We start from the raw sequence: 22,832 nt of genomic DNA, 5'->3' as shown, positions 1-22,832 counted from the left end.
GCAACAGAACAAAAATGAAGAGAAGTCATCTCAAAAATTCAGCATCATGGCAGTCCATGCACTGTCTACACCTGTAACACCCATGTGTACAGAAATTTCCCTGAGTCTGCTCTTGGAAAAACCAAACCAAACCAATAAAACAAACCAAAAACAGGAAACCCAGAGCAGAAAATCAAGAAAGCTGTGATCCTGAGCTATACAAAGCACATGGCACATCACACACATGAAGCTTGCGCTCTGGCAGCAAGCATGGGAGTGAGCTACCAGTAACTAGTTTAGAAACAGTAACTTACTGTTTTACTTAAAAATTTATTAAAATAAAATAATTATTTTAATGCATGCTTTCCTGAGGTTAAAAGAAATGGAACTAGATGCAGTTACTATCCATAATACAACATCACAGAAGTTTTTAAAATGTTATTTCATTATCACACGTTTAAAGGTGCCTTGATAATGGAACCTAAACTGCCTATAATATAGCAGTTCAACAGAGCAGCAGGACAGTGAGGATCTCTGTCACCTCTGACATAATGCTTTTAAAGAAGGGATAATCACATGCCAGGTCCCCCCTAGCTCAAGTCCATGAGACTGTTTTCTTTTCTAAACACACAATAGCATTCTTTGGTCCAGGGCCGGATCAGGAGGCTTCAATAGCCCAAATGCCCAGTTTTGCAACGGGTGACAGAGATCTGTCTTTCCTTTTCTATGTCCAATATATCACTTTCCATACAAAATAGAACCTTTTGACTTTAATGGGACATTCAAGGTCTTTTGAGTGTACTTGGAGTTTGAAGTGTAAGTCACACCAATATTAATCTGAAATATTTTCTGTCTGCCCACAGGTATCTCACTGACACTCTATCTGTGTATTCAAATGAGATCACTGTTTCTACACAAGCTTAACTGCTAATTTATGCAGACATAACATAGTTACTTTGCTGCTCTTCCATCTCTGAATCCATGGTATTTTTGAGGAAGAAGCTTAATATTTTCTTCTGTACAAGGCCCAGTAAAATGTTCCTAATTCTCATTAAAGCTTCTAGGTTCTAATACAACAGAACCATGAAATAACACCGACGTTTCTGTTCTCTGCAATAGAAATAAATTCAGCTATTACTTACAGCAGGTCTGTTTCCAAAAGCAGCATAAAAGGGTTCTGTGTTAGGATAAAACAAATTTTTGATGTCAGTCAAACACTGAACTTTAAATTTTTCTGGCTTCTTTTCTATGACCTCCCTGAAATGATAAAAAAAGGAAGCTGAGTAAGTACACATGAAATACACTGTAAACCATTTCATGTTCTTTATTCAACATTTTCACCTAGCTAGATACTACTGCATAGCATCCACCCTTCTCCAATAAATCTTTTAGAAGTCAGATTACCCATGGAGGCAAAACAGTATTCTCAAGCTTACATAATGGGCACAGTAAATAAATCCTCTGAAACAAGGTACCTTCTATTGAAACCTACATTTCAATGATGGCCACTGAGCAAGGATAGCAGATTACAGGGAGTAGCTGCTAAATCAATCCTTATGAGGCATAAACTCTTACCAAGCAAATTGCCTCCTGAGAACTGCAGAATGATTCATAGATTATATCAGCCCTCACTGTTTATGGTGCTTTTTTTCAAATTTTATTTTTAAAAGGACTGCAATCACCATATGTGCTAGAAGCACCTCAGCCTGTTAAGAAAGAATTACAGTCAGGTTCTCCACCACTACTAATGAGAAAAAGTTAAGGAATAAAGGAATCTTCTATTTCTCTTCAGCTGCTCCTTACAGAATAGAGAATTCATTAATGAACAGAGGAGTTATCTCATCTCTGCGCAAAAGCCCTTTCACAACAGCTTCTCTTGGCAAGAGGACTGAACAGGTGGCAGAGTCTGGAGTTCCCATAACATAGGAAGATGCCAGCATGACACAAAAGCACTTAAGAAGCTCAGAACCCAGGATCCTAGCACCAACACATATGTCAATGAAGATGTGAATAGTACAAAAGCCTCATAGGAGTAAAGCAGCCCATTTGAATAGCAGATCCATGTATAAATCCATGTCTGACAATGTGCTAGAGATGAGTAAAACCTCCTTTTTCCTCCTCAGTCTCACATACACCTGATCTCAAACCTACAAGGATTAAATCTATGGATAAAACAAGTGAAGTAATTTATTGCCCACACACCTCAGCAGTTACAATAGTGTACACTGAAAGATGGGCATTCCTTAGTCTAAACAAGATATGAAAAGCAGTATCATTTTAAATGTATTTCTAGATACAAGGAGCATAATGTAACAGTAACTACCTTTCAGTGCATTTATTACTTAATCAGTCTGAGAAGCACACTGTAATACCTCCACAGTTTCTTATATTTAGAACATGACTGGTAAGACAGCCTCTAGCATGTCACTCAATCAGGACTACATCTGAACAACCTTCCATTAAAAATTCTAATGAAATATAACCTGTCACAGCAGCTTTTAACAGCTTAAAATATTTTCAGTAATCACTTGACATGCTTCACTGAATTAGGCAGAAGGTACAATATTCATAATCCGTGCTGTTATTATTCACTCACCACAGTTCAACGTCTAGATAAGATAACATTGTCCTCACAGAATCCCACAGTGCAGTCAGGAGTAATATAAAGTTCATTTCATTTTCACATGAATTTCCTCAAAACCCACCAAAATATAAACTTCCACAAAAATATACTTATGCCAACTGGCACACCTTACAGGTAAACACAAGAGTGAAAAATGCAATGAAAATGTCCACATTTCTCCCACAGCTAAATATGAACACACAATGTTAAACACATGAAGTCACCATGCAGTACCTACTGGTAAACAGTGAACACAGCTGTGCCTTAATATACCTCTAAGATATAAACTAGACAAAATATAGATATTGAGTAACTACTGAATTTTTGTCTTTCTGTAACAAAATTTCTTCTTAATTAAATGTTGCACCAGTATGTAAAAGAAAAAAATCAAATTATGAATTTTTTCAAGCAGTCCTATTTAAAAAAGCTGGTAATTCAGGCTCCACCAACCTCAGTTTCCTCCTCTGTAAAAGCAAAATTGCATTACCTGTGAAGAGCTGAGAATAGGCTGCTTGGACTCAGCAAAACTGGCCCCTGAGGCAGCACAGTTCCTCTTTCATTGACCCAGTGTAAGTATCCTCTGGTCATGCCTGCCATTCCAATAGCTCGTGCTGAGCAGTATAAAAATTTATATCCATTTCTGTGAGCAGATATAAAAGAAGAAACTACTGTAAAAATAAAGCAGGTGTTTAGATATTAATAATTTGGGGGGGTTACTTCTACATGAATGAAATCATCACTGTTAAATAGTCTTATGTTTAACCCCGACTTAATTTAAAAGGAGTGAAAACATTTATGCCAGAAAACTGGATAATTAAAACCCATCTAGCCCCACTGCATTTAGTGATTACACCTAAAAAGGGCTCATTTATCTCTGCTCCTCTCAGGACTTATGACTCCTTACGGTTACCTTTCCACCCCTCTGTGGTGGAACCACTACGCTTAGAATTAACTGAAAACACACCTGCAAAGAGGAAAACACTTGGCATAAAGCAGACAATGGTATATTGGCCTTTGTTGTATAAACAGTGTTGCATTCTTGCCTTGGCCTCTGCAAAAAAAGGTGTGCAGCAGTAATGTATTTCCTCAAGCTGGAACAACTTGAACTTCAAAACACAGTACGAGAAGTAATCTTTAACTTGACACTTAAATGAAAGTTTTGGTATAAGTCACAGGTTGCCTTTGATCAAATCAATCATTTGATCATGATTGTTTTGTGATAGAACAGAATCCTATCTGATATTAGGTCAACTTAATAGCAGCTTACTTTCCAATTCCTATTAAAAAATTACTTTTCATAAAATAAATACTGTATTCAGTGCACGCGTGCTCATTAGATCTAACTATTAAGCATTTATATGGTGTTCAGCTGTAATATCTAGCCTCGACATAATTAACTCAGTAATTTGAAAACCAACATGACTCAAATCTATTTTTCCCCTATGCTTATGATCATCAAAGCCCTAACAACTGATAATGCTGGCAGGCACAGAAATAACAACTGCAATTAAAAAAATTAATTAACACTTTCACCAAATGTAATGCAGAGGTTATACACAGAACTCAGCATGTGAATTCCCAGGCTGTCCTGTCTTTTCTGCGAACACGTAGGTCTAATGCACAGACAAGTGTCTATGGCATAATTTAGATTCCAACATCCATAATTTATAATTCATCATCCATGTAAAACAAAAAGCAATAAACGAACCTTAGCATAACTCTAGTACACAGAAAAATCAGATTAACTAAGAGGAAAGTTGCAACGTGTAGAGGCTCTTCAAACATTTATGGTAATTTAAATATGTAAGAAAAGCTGACATACTTGCAATAAAAGAATACAGCAATCACTAATCCTCCTTATGAAAATTAAAATCATATACTTCATCTGATCCCATTCAGACATCAATTCATTTTTCCTTATTTCCTTTTTTTTCTCTCAATGTCTCTGATCTTCCAGTATACATACAATGGATTGACTACACTGCAAAATGTATCCAGGGAACCAACAGTACACCTGTACTTTTCACCAGCCTTGCTCACCTAGATGCACTTCCCAGACATCACCACACATGAGCTGGCATGGTCTAGTTGTTTTTCTCCTGTTCATATTCATCAGAGGAAACATCCCCATTGTTTTGGAATAAATTGCCCTAGGTCATACCTGGATATAAAGTTAATGACATTAACTGACCCAAAGCATAGCTGATATACTGTTTCCTGATACTTCTTCAAGAACTAATGGGAAAACAAATTTTTTTTCTAAACAAGGTTAGATCCCAAGTATATTGAGCTACATTTGAAGATGCCCATATTTCTCCAAGAATTACATAGGATGTAAAATCTACAAGTAAACATGATGAATCCAAGTCCTGTACCTGCTCCAGTGGCATGGAAGGTATTTATTACTGTGGACCAGCAGACATCAGTGAAGGTTAGTTACTAGGCTATAATACAGCAGCTAAAGCACTGATGCTGCCAGGTTAAAGCCTTTTCCTTAGGCCCTTCACAGCATGGTCCTTATTCACCTTCAATAAATTTAAATTGCATTTTAAGCAACTTTTACTTATCACCTGCTCTCAAAATCAACCAATGACACAAATATTTTAGAATTGATCCTTCCTAACCTTGCACTTTAACAACGGATTAGCAACACTTACATACAGAAATAAAATATATAATCAGCAGAAGATCATTGTTAAAGCTCATTATTTATACAACAAATGAAACAATAATAATATTAGCAGTGCGTATCCAAAACGGACACATTTCTAGTCAAGGTAAGACACTGTGCTGTGCTTTAAGGATGAGATCTATCTTGCTTGACTTGAAGCCTGATGTTCAGACAGTTCAAATCAAAGCTGTTTCACTGAACTCCCTTTCTACTCACTGGAAAGAAAGGGAACTCCCCCAAAACAGATTCATTCCATACGTTTTAGGTGCCATCCCTGCACAAGTCCAGGTAAGTCGAGTTCAACAAAAAGAATTCCAACAACAGTGATCACCCTGGGCCACAGAGTCTTTATGCATTTCACAGTCTCCTCAACAAGGAGTGAAAGGAAGATATATTAGCATCTTATGAATTAATACTGCTGCAATTTCTAGTTTGCAGTAAGCTCCATAACTCATTCAACTTACTGCAGTCTTGGGAACTGCCTGTATCTGTTTGGGATGGTTGGAAAAGCAATCCCCACTCACAGACAGGTGGCTTTTTCTTTTGTTATCACAAAGCAGGCTTGGCTCTGGATATCATGCAGGAGATGTTTACGCTGTGTAAGCATCACTGAAGCGACAAGATATTGATCAAATTGTCACCCTTCTAGGTTAAGAAGAGCCTAGAGAAATTTAAATTTTTACGCACAAATGAATAAACACAGAGAAGCCACAGATGCACGAACAGATTTACTGAATACTCACTGGCTCACTTTATGGTACAACTTCGCAATCCCTTGGTGTGTCCAGTCTTTGCCAAGAGTTGGCAAAATATGACCTAAAGTATCTGACCTGAATAAAGGAAAAACAATATAACTGAACTGAAAAAACCCCCTTACTTCTAGTAACAGTATGTTTATTACAAATCCCACTAACTTACTTGGGTCGGTGCAAATTAAAATAAGGTATTTTGTTAGGGACTGATTGCCATCAGAAGAGAATGTTTATTCCTCTTTTTTTGAGATAGACTTACATGCTTATCCTTGGCCATATTGTTTAAATTACTCCTGTGCCCCAAGATGGATAAGCTTGTGCCCCAAAAGGTAATGAAGAAGTCACAGCACACAGGCCATCAATCAGACCTCTAGGAGGTCACCAGTGCTAAGCATACTTTTTGAGGTTTACGTTAAATGTTTTCTAAATAAACGAAACCTAACCAAAATGGAAGTTTTTGGAAAATTGAAAGTATGAGGTATATCTTACTTCAAACTAACTTCTCCACATTAAGGTAGGAGTTGGTCAGATATAAACTATTTTGAAATATTCATTCTGGCTTTAATATAGTTCCCACTTTATATGAGAAAATTATGTACACTATAATAACAAATAGTGCAAATGAGCATCTTGCTTGACTAAGCATTGTACAGGTACACAGCAAGAAGTCCACACCCTGAATAGCTTGAATCTCAGAGGAAGAAGTATTGGCCAGTGTCTTAGGATGGATTTGCATTGGCATTGTAAGGTGAAGTGCTTCAGTAACTCTGGGCAGATCAATAACAGAGAGAATAGATCCCACTCACTTTATTGAATCTTAAGAAAGCAAAGTGAGGAGAGATGCTAATTTACATTGGCACCAAATGAGAAGTTGACATACAATGGATAAATCACAAGAAAGAAGAGAGTTTCCGTTTAACTTGAATATTTTAATTTCCCTTTGATTGCTCTTGAAATTTATTTTTCCTTGTTATTTTTCCTAATAAGATATAGCTGTTTGATTTTGAAAGAAATTTATCTCAAAACAAACATCTCACTTCAAAAGACAATGCTTGTATTTTTATTTTGTGCTTTCCCTGTTCCACACACAATTGTTTTCCCCAGTATCAAATACACTAAATAAATAGAAACCAGAAAGTCGGCTAATCATTTTGATCACTCCAAAATTGTGACTTTTACCCAAAGTGCTAATCTGAAACCTTCCATCAGATTCTAGTTCTGACACTGATTTTAGAGCCCAGTCTTCTAAGTACTAATGCCTATCACTGGAATGCCCCTGGAATGCTGTTTAAAACAAAATTCATGTTTCTTCTTTTTAATTATTCCTTCGTATTTAATTACTCCTTTTATTTACTACTTAATTCATAAGCGTGGTGCAGCAAGAAGGTTAGGATTTTGCAGAAGGACCTCCAATACTGCTCTAAATACTATCATGAAACACCAACAGGTGACAAATAATGGGTGTTGCCTGTTATTTTCAGCCTTCTGAATGTTTGCATTTTTGTAGTGGAGTTTCTCATGGATTGTAAGATAAACAAAGTAATTGTTTTCGCCATTCCCCTATGGAGGAGGAACAACTGATGGACTTCTAGTTTGACCAGTGGGGTCGGAGAGGTGGCAACCTCATTCTCCAATCCCTGGTCATTGTCCAGAATCGATATAAATTGAGGTCGAGAAAATAAACTTCCTTTTTTGCTCTTTTTGCTCTGACAACAGACTGCATGAGTGTTGTTCTTTTCATGTCCTCTAGCAACCAACGGGCACATATGGAAAGTGTCTATTAAATTAAGAATTCAGCTAGAGATTGCTGTATTGTTTGAAAGCCAAATTTAGAAATAAAAAAGAAAAAAAGAAGAAACAAAACCTACCGAAACACTTGTATATGAAGATTCTGTGATTATCACTCCCTGTTAATTATGTTTTCCTTTTAACTAAAGGGGAAAATCCATGCATATGTCTCTCATGAACTCACCGTGTGATTGTCCCATCAATATCAGAAATAACAACTTTATCATCCCAATTCCATAGGTAAATGGTGCCTTCACAGCGGCAAGTGCCTTGATACTGGGTTGTGACACTAAAGGTCACATCATTGGGGCCATTCTTGAGCTTTAAGCTTTTCTGCAAGACATTATCAGCAAGATGATCAACAAACTGAGCATGTGAAATGGACACAGTGTAAAAGCTGCACATGATCATTGCCCTGGTGTATTTGGCTGGGGAAACCAGTGTGGATTTCTCCTCCCATAAAGGCAAACCCATTTGTGAGATTGTTTTTGCCCAAAGACTGGGTGTACTTGGGGGGTAATGCAGAAGGATAGGGACACCCAGTATGTCCCTCAGGGAGATTTAACCTTAGGGGAAAAATAATCTGTGGTGTAAGTTGTATGTTTGCAGGAAGCAAAGTAGCAGGAATGACATGAACTAATGAATGAATTTTGCAAAGGGGCAAGAGGAATGTGATGATGACCCGAGCCGGGCCAGTGTCAGTGCCCAACAATCAGGTATGCTGCTTTCCTGTCCTGATCATCCATCCTGATGGAATGGAGACCAAGTCATGGATCTGGAGGGGTGGAGAAAGCCCATGAAATGAGAAAGTAACATGTATCTAAGAAAAGATGGGCTAGCAGTTAATGAAATGTACGCTTGGTAAAGAGATGGTTTAATGTAATTAAATTGTATCTGTGGGTAAGGAGGGATTGCAGTAATGAGAAATACAATGGAATAGTTAGAAGATACATCAATTATGTGAGAACTGAGTATGATACAAATGCTATAAATAAGGAGTGGTATTAGGTCTGGCTGAGCTGGAGTTCCTTTCCCCAGAGCAGCCCTCACAGTGCTGTGCTTTGCATTGGCAGCTGGAAAGGTGTTTTGGGTGCTGCTGAGCAGCACTGGCACAGCACCAGCGCTGTCTCTCCAACATTCCTCCCCCATTAAGGAGCTGGGGGTAGGGAGGATCCTGGGAAGGGACACAACCAGGCCAGATGATCCAAATTAACCAGAGGGGTATTCCATACCATATGACATCAGCTTGGATATAAAAGTTAAGGAAAGGAGGTGAAACTGGGGGTGCATTTGTTATTTTACAATGTTCGCCTTCTGGAGCTGAAGCCCTTCTTTCTGAGAAGTGGCTGAGCATCCCTCACTGGTGAGAAGTAGAAAATACACTAGTTTTGCTCTTTGCTTATCCACCTTATGTTCTCTCCCACATCCCACTGAGAAGAGGAGTGAGAGTGGCTTGACTGGACACCTGGTATCCAACCAGTCAACCCAATCTGGTCACAGTGAATTTTATTGCTTTCAGTAGAGGCATTCTAAATAACAACAGCAGAGGCTTTCCCAGTGTGGTGTATATTAGGCATGGATTTATAGAGCAGAACAAAACAAGGAAACAAAAAAATTCTGTTTCACAATCAGGTAAATTAAAAAAAAAAAAAAAATCCCCAAATGGGATTTCCCAATTCTGAAGGACAGATACATAAGGAGAGAGAAATGTGATTAACAAAAAGTTCCATAAACTCTAATTAAGACCTTTTCTAGGGAGATTTGTGTTCTACAGTATTACATCTCTCTTGTACAATGACTGACCTCTCACATCACATGAACTACTATCCTTCAGCCTACACTAACTATCCTTAACTCTCCCATTTTGCTGCCCTTCACTGTCCCCTGTGCCACATGTGGGACAAGAGGCTACTGATTTGATTCTATTTGTGAACCTAGCTGTTCATTTTCCCACGACCTGTAGGAATTTAATACTCCTAGTGTATCTTTTTCTTCATTATCTTTCATTGCAACTTTTCAATTAGTTAAAAAGTGAGAAGGAAGTGAGAACACAGAACTTATGGGTAACTGATGAATCTCACCCACTGTTTCATCAAGAAACCAGTTTAAGAGCAGTTTTAACTTCAGCTAATTTCTACAGGAAACAGAAAAGTCCCATTTTATTTGTGTAACCCCTGCTTTCTCTTTGCAACAGAAAATAACCAACACATCTCATCTGTCTCTTAGGAAAAACTCTGCATTTCTTACAAATTATACAGACAGTGAGTGATGGGCTGTTAAATGCTGTGTTCCTTATGTGAGTTTTCTCCAGAAAATTATCTGTACCTAAGATGACAAGAAGTATTTCCCTACAGTAGGCCATTTTTCCAGATCAAACTGAAATGTACAGAACATAAAACTGCAACAGTTTTGTCATCATTAGCCAAAACACCTCTGTCACAGATGAAGAGAATTGGCTTCAAATAAATTAATAAGCTCCAAAGAAATCAATAGCCTGGCCGCATTATAAATCCACAAGCAGCTCTTTCAGAAGTTACTAACAGAAAACTGTATTAATACAAAATGTAACTAATTGCCTACAAACAAGAGAAAAGGAAAAGAGAAGAAGGAGAAAGAAGAGAGGCCTGATAACATATACACATTTCACATACTACAAGAAAGGATGTGGTTCCAATACACTTACTCAGGTGACAAATACACACTTTGAAATTTAATTTTGATATTTTTCTAAATGAGATTCCATCTCCAAACCCCAGCACTTGCTGCAAGAAACAACAGTCATGTTTAATACAGAAAAGATAATGGAAAAGGCTTTTTTTAAAAAATATAACAAGAGAGAATTAAATGCAAGATATAAGAACTAAAAAAGCTTTGAAGCCTGAATAACAGTAAAGGTTCATGTTGTATTAGAAATGACATTTCAGGACAAGGATTTAAAATTAACTCACAAGCTGGTCAGAAGTGAGTCGAAGTGATTTTTTGTAACTGATTCCAGACAATAATGAGAGATGACTGGAGTTGGTTTGTAATGACCCGAGGTTTTGTTTGGCAGCTCTAGGGTCTTCATCACTTGAAGAAGATTCATCTTTTATTCTGGAACATTGCACACACAGAAAATGATGTTATCATGTCAGTAAATGCATCTCAGTATCCATTAAAAATGCATTAACAGTGAGTCACCAAACAAGTCATTGATTCTCTGCTACCAAGTAATTTCTCACAGGAGGTCATTCATATCATGAGTTTTAATATAACAATGAAGTACCAAAATTTCATTCACACACTCCCCATTATTCAAACTTGGATTGATACAGGCAAGTGAATGGCTATAACAATAGTTTTCATTACTTTAATGAATATAAATTAATGTACTTTATTAACTCAGAAATCTCATATGATAAAAAAATAATACCCATTAGATACTATAACTACAAAAAACCCCCTCTGTTCTCTTTCCCTCTTCTCTCCTCCCTGAAAGAATTTAATAGCTTTTTTTTTTTTTTTTTTTAAATTGAGGTTATGGAAGTTTTATTGTACAAAATAACTCCTCCTTTTCTCTCAATGAACAACTTCAGATAACTGGATTACTCTTTTCCAGGATTTGTAGGATTACCCTGTTCAGAATACAGTAACAATAAGTCCTAAAACCTGAGCTCCTTCACAGTATTCTGTTTAAATACATTGGAATAATTACTTTTGTTCTGCTGCAGCCATTTTTTAGAAATTTGTTAAGGGTATTCTTCCTCAGAAAGGAAGTTTTCCTACAGTAAAAAAAATCTATCACTGTAGGTGTAAGTTAAAACTCTTTTTAGTTTTTTCAGATCTTACAATTCTAATCTTTAAAACAATCAGTATTTGGCCTTTTATTTCAAACACACCTGGATGCTGTTTGATGTTAGGAAGTCTTGACTCAATATCAAGGTACTGCATGTCATGACTAGTAACATTTAAAAGCCTATCTTACCCTCTGTGACATGTGATCTCAAAAGCTTTATTCAACATCCCACTTGTCACATTTTGCTTGCAAACAATAAATTTTTAATGAGATATTGCTAAGGCCAGTTAAAATTTAAACAAAGAACACCAATTTCAGAATCTAGTCTGCTTGAACTCTTAATCCCACTTTAAAGCTTATCTTTAAACAACCAGGTAAGAAGCAGACCTGTATGTCACTTGTCATCCTTAAAAAGAAAATCAGCCTTTCCAATTTACCCTGGTTCTCAGGGTAAGAGAGGCAACAGAGATGACAGCTAGTGTCCTACAAAATGAGGAATCCTCCCCCCATTTGCCTGGACTGTAACTGCTGACCACCAGAAAGAATGAGAGATTTTTGTTTCTAAAGGGTGGACCCCTGAACCTCACTTAATGAGCGTAAGCATATTTGAATCTGGCCCTTTTCAGCTGTAACTGCAGCCACCACAAACAAGATGCCTTTACATTAAGATCTATATGCACAAAAAAGGGACAAGATAAGAGAGCTGCCCCTGGCTAACTCATCCCTCCAAAGCAAGCTAAAACTCATGTTATGGAACTCTCCAAGGTGAGATTCTGGCTACACAGTGTGATTCATTAGGAGCACAAGAAGAAAGAGACTTCAGCAATCCCGGAAAGAAATAACAGAAAACTGTAACTATTGCCTGTGAAAAGCACTCTGGGAAGTCCCTTAACTTTCCAAAATATGCAGGAACCAATTTATTTGTCAGGCCATAAATCTAAATAAATAAAAAAAATTAAGCAACTGGGATCTGACAACAGCTTGTGTTCATCTGTGATGTTCCCTTAAAAACTCTGGAGAAATACATGTAGCTTTGGAGAACTGCTCCAATTACAGTTTGTTTCCAAGGGGCTGGAATGTGTGTCCCAGAGCTGTCAGCCTAACCACAGAAATGTCAGAGTACACTCACAAGGTCTGCAGCCCTGCCATGGGCAGGAGCCTCCTATTTGCACTTATGTGGTACAATGAGTAACAAATTAAAACTCTTTCACTGACACAGTATTTCTTTGTTCAAATAGTTGGGGTAACTTGCTTTCATTTTTAAATGGTAACTCTTGCTTGTCTCAGGTACAGATGATTTTGGGAGTACCTGTTTGCCCTGCTCATCTGTGAAGAGTCTTCTGTAAGTCCACTCTCACCTATACTTTGCTCTGGCTTTGATTCCTGTAAAAATACAAGTATGAGTAGTTGTGCATCTCCTGTTGAGCAGAAAGTAAATGCTTTCAGAAAAATATTTGAAAATCAAATTCTGCCTTGTACAGACTTGGTAAAAATCAACAGCATGTTTGTCTCCTTTGCTTGTAGGCAAAATAAAACTCTAAAGAATAAAGGCAGTACAAAGAACTAAAAACTGAAACTATAAAACTCAGAAGAACAATTAAAACTTAGTTTTGCAGGAAAGAAGTAGAGAAATACAAGGTTTAACATCCAGTACTGTTGAAATTCTGGGATCAACTCCATAGCTACTCAGTTCATACACCTCAAATAGCTAGATTTCACCTGAGCAAGCAAAGTATGACTTGGGAGAAAAAAAAAACCACCACAAATTATTTTTCATAAAATCATTAAGACCTTTAATCAAGTAAAACTTTCTAAACTGCTTTTATCTTGAGTAGATGCTGAACACTTTTAAAGTCATTCTACAAAATGTTTAAACAGTGAATAGTTCTGCTTTACATAGTTCCATTTAAAGTTGCCACAGCTCAGGAGATAACCAAATACTCCCAGAGAAAATCCTAAAAACTTCAAACAGCTATAAAACTAAAATCTCATGCTCTGAAACCCATACCCACAAATCAGTACAATGGTTATTTCATGCAAGGCTAAAGAAGTTCTTGACTGAGGCACAACCATAAAATTGTATTAGAAGTAATTTTCTCCCCTCAAGTACTAATGCTTCCATAGCATAAATTAATATGAAGAGGTTTTACTAGCCAGTAACATTTCATATAAAACTTTGTTTTTTCAGTTTTCTAACGTTCATCCATGACTTTAATATTGTTATCACAAACTTCTAATGTTCTGAAAAGAAACTCAAAAAGACTTTCAAACCAATATATACAGTCAGTTTGCCATCTTAGATTTTGCTGAGTTTTACAGCTCACACTACTCATAAATATGTCTGCTCTTCAACCATCAAAAGAAAGATGCAGAAAGGTAGGTAATCTGCGTGAAAACTGTACACTAGCGGCACAACTCTTTGATTCTACGTTCCCAAACAGATTTAATACATTAGATACTACTGCCTCAGATCTGTGTAATGAAAATAAATGTACAGCCAAAATTCTTCAGGCAAAAGTTTCAGGTAAAGTCTGATCCAAAGCTTTCTGAAGATTCAAACCAGACTTCGGACCATGTTTCATGTGTATATCCTCAGTCAAAATGAACACCACGTTACCCTCTGAAGTTCTGAGGGACGAATATGCAGATACCCAGCTTCCCACTGCAACCAGAAGGAAATTCTGCGTGCTTCTTAAACTTACCTCTTTAATAGTGCTGTTCCTCCCTCGCCATGAAAACCACCATCTTCCACCTTTCTTGGGCATCTTGTCCCTCATTATAGATTCCACAGTTGCCTGTGATAAATGGATGGTAACATAAAAAAGGCCCAAAGTAAAGGACAACCTGACATACGTAAATGAAAAAGTGCCAAACACACAATTTTAACTGATAATAAATAGAATAAAAAGTAAACATACTGTCTGTGGACCATAAATTCTACTAAAACAAAATCTAATGGTATCCAGAGCTGCTCTGAAGTAACTTAAGCATGAATACTTATGGTATTGTTAAAAGGAAAATGAAAAAAAAAAAAAAATAAAATCAAAGAAGAAAAAAGGCGTAGAGAGATATTAGTATAATGTCTAGAATGGAGAACCTGCTGTTTCTAAGTTTAGTACAAATTATACATTAAAAAAAAAAGAAAAAAAAATCACTTATCGAAGGAGGCATCACGCGAAACAGTTAACTAACATGCAAGAGAGCTATTTACAAAGTTTGTATTTAATCACCAGCTTAGACAAAAGCAAAGAAGTTACTAGCTTTTATAAGTTTATGAATTATCATGCTATGAATTTGACTGAAAATGTTAGAATTGTTTCTTTTAGAAACCTTTTCTACTTTTCATTGGTTCTACACACTAGACACCAGTAGAAAAGCTTCTTTCAATATCCATAATGACTAGAGCCTTGTGCATTGTGCATAACAAGGGGAGATGAATTCTTTCACTCAGGTGGAAGCAACAGCTGGAACGGGAAAATACTATGGTAAAAATCGCCACAGGGTTTCGTACACCCTAGAACTGTATTTCTGAGCTGATTGCTTCCACTGCAAGTAAGGTCACCAAAAGAAAGCTGTGATGCTGATTAATGATTAAAAAAAAATTAAATAAAAATAATCTAAGAACTCTTAGCAGTTAAGAGGAGGATGTGTTCAGATAATGTGTGGCACAATGGATCCCTTTTCTCAATTTTTCCATAGGTTTTCTTCCCTATATTATCTAAAGTATATGCAAAAAAAAAAAAAAAAAAAAAAAAAGAAAAGAAATGTCAGAGGAATGAAGTTGAGTTGTTCAAACAAAGTAAGAAAAACAGGGAGCAGATGGAGTTACGGAGAATAGAGTGCCACTATTGAGAACAACGGCTACAATCTAAGGAGATTATCAAACATGTCAACAACTTCAAGCAGATGTCCTATAGACTTTTAGTGGGGGAATTCACATGCTTGCAATTAGATGTGCATTTAAGTGCACTTTCCAGAACATCAGTGAAACTTGTTTTGCAAAAACTTCTGTTCACAAACACTTCATAAATTCTCTTTACTCATGAAGTATTTTAGTATTTCAATTCCTTAGCTTCATCACACTACAGCAAAACAGAACTAAGTAACAAGTCATGAAGAAAACCACTAGGATGACTGGTAACATAAATGAGTCATTCTAGTTTCAGCAGTACAGTCAACCAAGTAAACCCTTCCAATCATACAGATTGTTCCAACTATAAATACTGGCTTCTTCACTAAATTAAAACTGTACTCTCTAGAAAGTTATCAGCATTCAGAATATAAACTAACCATTAAAAAAAACCAAGCACATTGAATTACACTCTCATATAAGATTTTTCTCAACTGATAACCTATATGAATAGTGACGTAAGTACAAAGCTGTTGAACAAATCTCCTGTAACATTATGGAAAAATATTTTATAACACTTCTTTCCATTCACCCATCCTAGGCAAAACCCAAGGCATCTGGCTCAGGCTTTGAAGCATTTAATTTAAAATGCAGTTACCATACATTATTTTTATTGCCACTGAAGACCCAACAGGCACCTATCAAGGTCTGAATCACACTGCGTGAGCACCCAACAAATACAGAGGATAACTAGGTACCTTCTGTGGGCATTTGAGTTTTGTGGGATGAATCCCACCTTTGATTACTAGAACACTTGCAGTTATGCACAAAACATCTTGCAGTGTGAGATCTCTGAAATTCAAACCGCGTTTACCAGATACCTGGGATTTTTATTTTAGGCTCAATTTGTTTTATACTGGGAGGGTATCATGCGGCTGCACATGACTGCATATAGAGGCAATGTGGCACTAAGAAAGAAACACTGGCAGAGAGTATTCTGGGCTTTTAAGAAATTTTTAGTCCACAGTGATGGCAACAGAGATAGCATTTGAATTCATACAGAACAATCTCAAAGATACGTGAAGTGCTGCAAATGGAATGAGGAAAGTTTAGATTCAAAAATTTATTAAATCTATGTCTAACTAGGACATAAAATAGTGACAGTGGTGATACTATGTCTTTATAAATATTTACAGTATTTCTGTCACGAGCACCTATGTGGCACCACGGCTTGTGGCACTGAACTGTATCTTCACCACATTTCTATAAGCCAAAACACACAGCTGTCACACAGCCATAGAGCTGTCTGGCACTACCTACCTGGGTTATGAACAGCCAGCTGAGAAACAGAAAGCTAGCAAGCTGCAGGCCTTCCTCCTCTAGTACATAAAGCTTATTCACTGAAGTTATTTATATTTATTTAATAATATATGTTGTATACATATAAAATGGAAAGCAAACACCAAGTATTCAGCTACAACAAACACTAATGGGTCAATAAAACTTATGCTTACAATCCATACTAATGAAGTAAAAAAGGAGGTTTCCTACTTCAAAATAATTGTAATAACTTTAGCCTAGCAAACAAACACTATTCACAGACCAAACTTAGTCCTTATTTATGCCATAACATAAGATAGACAAACAGTTATGTGTGGGTAGATTTTACTGATGTGCAGATTCTCTTGTATAACAACCCATTTCCCTCCCTTAATCAGTGGCATCATTTCAAAACTTCTCTTACCAGCTTTCATGCTCAATCTCACCTTTGGCAAAGGTTTCTGGAATGCCTGCATTGCCAGAAGAAGGGGACCAGCTGTTGTCCAGTTGTAGTACCTAGGCATGCAAGGGAGACAATTACAGCATTTTGTAATCCCGAAGTTCCAATTCACAATCCACCTGGTATTCACCACCTGGCAGGTTTAAGCCATGAAGCACAGGTCAAACTCTGGCTGGCACTAGTAATAGCAGACCCATCTTATTTCAAAGGTATTTACCACATATATTTTTCAGGGTATGCAAGAGAAGCTAGGCATTGAGTAAAAAAGGATATTTGTCACACATTACTCAAGTCATCATAGAACCACAGAAGTGTTGGGTTGGACCTTAAAGATCATCTAATTCCAACTCACCTGTCTTGGGCAGGGATATTTTCCACTAGATCAAGTTGCTTAGGGCCCCATCCAACCTGGCCTTAAGCACTTCCAGGGATGGTGCATCCACCACTTTTCTGGACAACCTGTTTCAGTAATTCACCATCCTTATAAAGTAATAAAAAAGCCTCCTAACGTCTAATCCAGACCTATCCTTTTTTTGGTCTAAAGCTGTTCCCTTGTATCTTATCACTATCACCATATAAAAAGTTGCTCTCTCTCTTTTTTCTAAGTCCCCTTTAAGTACTAAAAAGCTGCAATGAAGTCTCCCCAGAGCCTTCTCTTTTCTAAGCTGAACCCCAACTCTCTCAGCCTGTCTTCATAGAAGATGCGCTCCAGCCCTCTGATCACCTCTCTGTCCCTCCTCTGGACTCTCTCCATGCCTTTCCCGTGCTGGGGACCCCAGGGCTGGATGAAGCACTCCTGGTGGGGTCTCACCAGAGCAGAGCAGAGGGGCAGAATCCCCTCCCTCAACCTGCCCATGCTCCTTTGGATGCAGCACAGGACAGGTTTGCCTGTCTGGGCTGCAGACACAATCTTGGCTCATGTCCAGAATTCCATTCACCCGAACCCCCAAGTCCTTCTCTCCAGGGCTGCTCTCAATGAATTCATCTCCCAGCCTGCACTCATATCTGGGACTGCCCCAAACCAGCTGCAGCACCTTGCATTTAACTTGCTGAATTTCAGGAGTTTCTTGTGGGCCCTTTTCTTAAGTTTGTCCAGGTTCCTCTGGATAGTATCACCTTCTTCAGTTGATTCCACTGCACCACTAAGCTTTGTGTCATGCGCTGCAGATGCGCCAAGGGTGCATTCAGCCCCACTGTCTGTGTCATTGACAAAAAATATTAAAGAGCACCAGTCCCAAGACCCTCAGGGACACCACTCATCACCAGCTTCCATCTGGACAGAGCTGTCCACCCCAACTCTGACTGCATCCATCCAGCTATAGTCCTTATTATATTCCTCTATCACAGCATAAGTCTCATTTTTACAAGCTTTTTCACTGTTTTTCCATCAAGGATCTACATAAAACTTAGGGGCTGTAGTCTGTAGAATGTCAAGCTCCTGCTATTATACATTGAACATGGCTCAACTCTTGTTGCAGACAGTAGGATAATTACAGTATCCATTGCCTAGGGAAGATGAAGCTCACACCACATTAAGAGAATATGACATTAAGATACTCACTAAGGTCTCCTCTCTTCCCCATACATTCAGGAGGCAGATAAATACTACCATCGGATCCAGAGAATAGTGTCAGGGAAGCAATAAATGACTCACCTCAAACCACAAAGCATCAGGTATGAGGCTGCAGCATAGACAATACAAACTATCACCTGGTACATCTGCCTTGCACGGGCCATGTCCTTGACTAAGGGTAGCCAAACCTCTCTAAGCACATCACAAAGCCATGATCTCTCCTCTAACACTCTTTGCAAGGTGCAAGGAACTCTCAAGTTAAAGAACCCCCCAAAAAGCTGCATCTGGCTCAGACCACAGTCCTGCTGCCAGCAATATAAACATACAAAATAATGTCTTATCCTTGCAGAAATGGAAGCCTCAAACTCAGGGGGTGAAGTTTGACAAGTCTTGAAAAGCAATGCCTCTACAGAGGCATATTAGCAAAATATTCAGTATATACAAAAAAACTGCTTGGTACTGAGTGACTGCAAGCAGACTGACATAGCCCTGTAAATATTAATTATTCAAACTGGCTCAGGGCAAGCCTTAGCAATTTCACACCATATTACCTTTTTACTCTGTCAATTGAATGTAATTACTATTAGCATTTAACAATAGCTTCTTGAAATTCAGACTGTGCCAGGTGGCAGTAATAGGTCATCTGAAACTGCTCTTCACTTTCAATTGAAAGAAGGAAAGGTAACTAGAAGGACCTGAATTCACTAGGGAGTTGACTCTTTCTGGATGAATCCAAGCTACAAACATTCAAAACCTGGTTTTCAGCGATAGTTACACTGATGTAACGCACTGATGTAACAAAGTGTCTTTGTCACTTCAGTAATTTTTTTTCCTGAAATATACTTACTTAATTCCAATCTTAACCACAAGGTTAGGGTCATCAATGATAGCAGGATTGTCCACAAACTGCTGATATGTCACTGCATGTTCTAAGAATTCCTCTGTGGGGGAAAAGAAGTTACATTTGTAAAGCATGCATTTATAGATGCCTGGAATGGGCCAACCTAAACCTCTCGGCACCTCTCAAGACACACTGGTTTCATCTTCATTATGAGGGTGCTGAGATTTAACTGCAACATGGAAACAAGTTGTTCAGAGATTCCCAATCTCAGAAGATGAAGGCTTCTTTGTCTCTGAGTGTCTTTCCTTTCAAAATACAACCTAAAGTGAAATCTCAGGGACAGAACTGTGAGGGAGGAAAATCTCCTTTTAGAAAAATTATGTCACTTACAAGAGATTCAGGTAACAGTATGACTCAAATAAATCACAGTATATTTGAAACATTTCAATAAGTAGCTTGTGAGCAACAGTCAGTGTAGCATCAGGCTCATATGATTTTATGACATCACATTACTGTAGAAAGTGCAAGTCTTAACACATTTATTTTCACATTATGCCACTGAACTCTAAGGCACAAAGTACTGCAATTTATCTAAAAGTTACACAAGAAACCAGAGGTAGGGGCAGGAATCATGTTAAACCTTCCAATTGCTTCTCCTCATGTCCCCATTTATGGACCACCTTTTTCATTCCTGAATCCTAGCTGTATACTCTACTAAGTGGCAAAAGTATCATTAATACTACTGTGATACAAAACATAGCACTATCAGGAAGTAAAAAATACCAATAAAATACTTCCAAAAAAAATTTAATCTATAGGGGTTGTTCAAGCATGTTAAAAATCACAAGAAGTTCTAGGAAGTTTATCATTACGTGGCCAGTATTTATCTTCTCAACCCAGTGCTGAGCACAGCCACAGGAGGGCTCTGCAGCCTCAGGCTGGGAAGCTCAAACGCAGCTGCCAGCACATGTCTGGAATTCACACAGTCATCCCATACCTTTCGTTATCTCTTTGTTCTCAGTAAGGCCTCCGCAGAGAGAAATGGCAATGGAGGGCAAATCCCGAATTCCATCCGAGGTGCTTTCAGCCCCACTGTCAACACCTGAGCTGCCGACAGACTGCGGAGAGTGGCTGGCTGGCCGCGGCCCCATGTCGGCCGTGTTCTTGCTTTGGGCGTTATCCCCACTGGAAAAGGAAAATCAGGAACTCAGCCTTCACCTGTTCATTCCCAAATTCACTCCCTTTAACAAGCACTGTATATATCTGACACACACTTAGGGGAAAAAAAAAAAAAAAACAGAAAAACCTTTGCTTAAACTGTACAACAAAACAAAGTAATACAGGCCTTGTGTGCCTTCCAGTATTAGATTGGTTCTACTTACTTGCCTAAACTAGGCATGTATAATTATAGCTTCACTTATTTATCAAAGCTAGGAAAATAAGACAATAAACTTCGTAGCATAATCTTCGTAGACAAAATAATGGTACGATAAGCAGAGTTTGTATTAGCAGAACTATTCCCACACAGGAACAAGAATAAGCATGTAAGTTTATAATTTAATTTATATTAACTATATAAACTGATAGCTAAACCCAAACAAATAATGTGCATGTTTATATACACATGATGCATAAATATACAAATAAAACACTCTACATGTTAACTACTAGGATTAACATTTTCAGAAACAATAAATCATCATACCCACTTAAAAGCTGATGAGATCATTATTACAAAGAGCAAGCTCATCAAACTCTGCTTTCCACTCCAGATTTATATGAATGCATTTGAGAAAGAAATTTTCAATCCAACATTTTCCCGATATAACTAATCCTTCTCAGTTTTACTGAAAGGCTAATATTACAGCAGCAGAGTTTCAGCAAGCAAGAAAAGAAAAATAAAGTACACAAGCTACTTTAGTTGTTCCGCAATAACTTTCATCAAACGACTGGAGTATATTCTTAAAAAGAACTGCCAATGTTGCAAGAGGCTCCAATAAAGATCAGAACAAGTTGGAAATTCTGTGTTCAGGGTGCAGTATTTTCATACGTAACTCTGTCATGCACCTTCCAAAAATCATTTTCTCACATTCATATTTATAGGTGAATCAACCACAGTAAAGCAACATTAGAGCAATAATTTTCTGCTTAATACTGTAAATAGTAAGATATGTCCTTTATGATAATAAGTCAGGACATGAGGATAAATATATCCCAAGGCCAACTGGTCTCCCAGGACATGTGAGTGTTACTCACAAACATCAGTGTATATTACATAACCATCCACAATCAATATACGATGCTTAATTGACCAAGACAGAAAACCAGCTGCAAGCACTTTTCTCAGGCCCAAATGCAGCACCTTCCAAAAGTTCTAATATCCCTCTCTACAAAATTTTACTTTCCTTCTGCCTTCATCCCTGCTTGAACCCTGAAAAAGATATCTTAGCTGGTTGGCAATGAAGAGCTTGATCTAAATGCAGAAGGTGAAAAGAGCTCTTTAAAAAGTAAAAATAAAAGAAAAGGACTTATACTTTTTGGGGAAGTAAAGTGCAGCAACTTCTGGATCCATGTCAGTGAGGTCATCTAAGTAGACACCATCAGCACCAAGATGCCGGCTCCGTTTGTCTGTAAGGGATAGAACAAATAAGCCTATTAGTTAGTATTTTTTGAGTAACAATCCAGAGCTGTTATTACTGTTCAGCTATTCATTTTAAGATTGAGAAATCAGAAAGTTATAACTGTTTGTGAACCGTATTTGTTCAAAATGATACTGCCAAAAATTTCAAAACAAGTAGTTTATATACATTGTTTAAACTATAAATTAACAAGATGGGACAGCAGAGGATTAGTTTTGAGACATGCCAAAGACTCCCAGACAAGACCACTGTGAATCAGAATCAGGGGTCACCACAGGAAAACAACAAAAGGAAGACCTTTTAAGTATTTGCATAGGCCTATTATCACAGTATAGCAGTCAGAACATTTAATTTTTGAGAACTAATCTTCCATCCCTCCTTGAAAAATGGAAAGAACAGACTACAATATAGTCACTAACATACTATAACTGGCTGGTTATGGTCACAACTCACTTTTAAGCACATACAGCTGATGAGTTGTGTGTGCACATACACCACTGACAACACACCCCTTCTAGGTCTGTCTCTAGGACCAACACAGAGCCACCACTGTCCCATTGT

The 22,832-nt window shown here is 37.7% G+C and overlaps 1 protein-coding gene across 10 annotated transcripts in view; it reads right to left on the bottom strand.

Moving 5' to 3' along the window:
- Positions 1-22,832, bottom strand: part of LPIN1 (lipin 1) — an 80,830-nt gene that overhangs the window by 5,396 nt on the left and 52,602 nt on the right. For 6 of the 10 annotated variants that reach the window (XM_040057428.2, XM_040057431.2, XM_040057433.2 and 3 more), the window contains 12 exons: positions 22,167-22,260; positions 20,630-20,817; positions 19,639-19,732; positions 17,205-17,274; positions 14,291-14,383; positions 12,898-12,971; positions 10,762-10,906; positions 7,998-8,146; positions 6,017-6,103; positions 3,567-3,653; positions 3,090-3,242; positions 1,122-1,236 (listed from right to left, as the gene is read on the bottom strand). In XM_040057428.2, the coding sequence (XP_039913362.1) occupies positions 1,122-1,236; positions 3,090-3,242; positions 3,567-3,653; positions 6,017-6,103; positions 7,998-8,146; positions 10,762-10,906; positions 12,898-12,971; positions 14,291-14,383; positions 17,205-17,274; positions 19,639-19,732; positions 20,630-20,817; positions 22,167-22,260 (1,349 nt within the window). The remainder of the gene's footprint in view (positions 1-1,121; positions 1,237-3,089; positions 3,243-3,566; positions 3,654-6,016; positions 6,104-7,997; positions 8,147-10,761; positions 10,907-12,897; positions 12,972-14,290; positions 14,384-17,204; positions 17,275-19,638; positions 19,733-20,629; positions 20,818-22,166; positions 22,261-22,832) is intronic. The other 4 variants (XM_040057435.2, XM_040057438.2, XM_040057429.1 and 1 more) reach the window with 1 other exon arrangement.

Source organism: Hirundo rustica, chromosome 3 (assembly GCF_015227805.2).
Source record: "Hirundo rustica isolate bHirRus1 chromosome 3, bHirRus1.pri.v3, whole genome shotgun sequence".
Classification (NCBI taxonomy): domain Eukaryota; kingdom Metazoa; phylum Chordata; class Aves; order Passeriformes; family Hirundinidae; genus Hirundo; species Hirundo rustica.
Note: the sequence above shows the minus strand (reverse complement) of the source record. Positions and strands in the feature narration are given on the sequence as shown.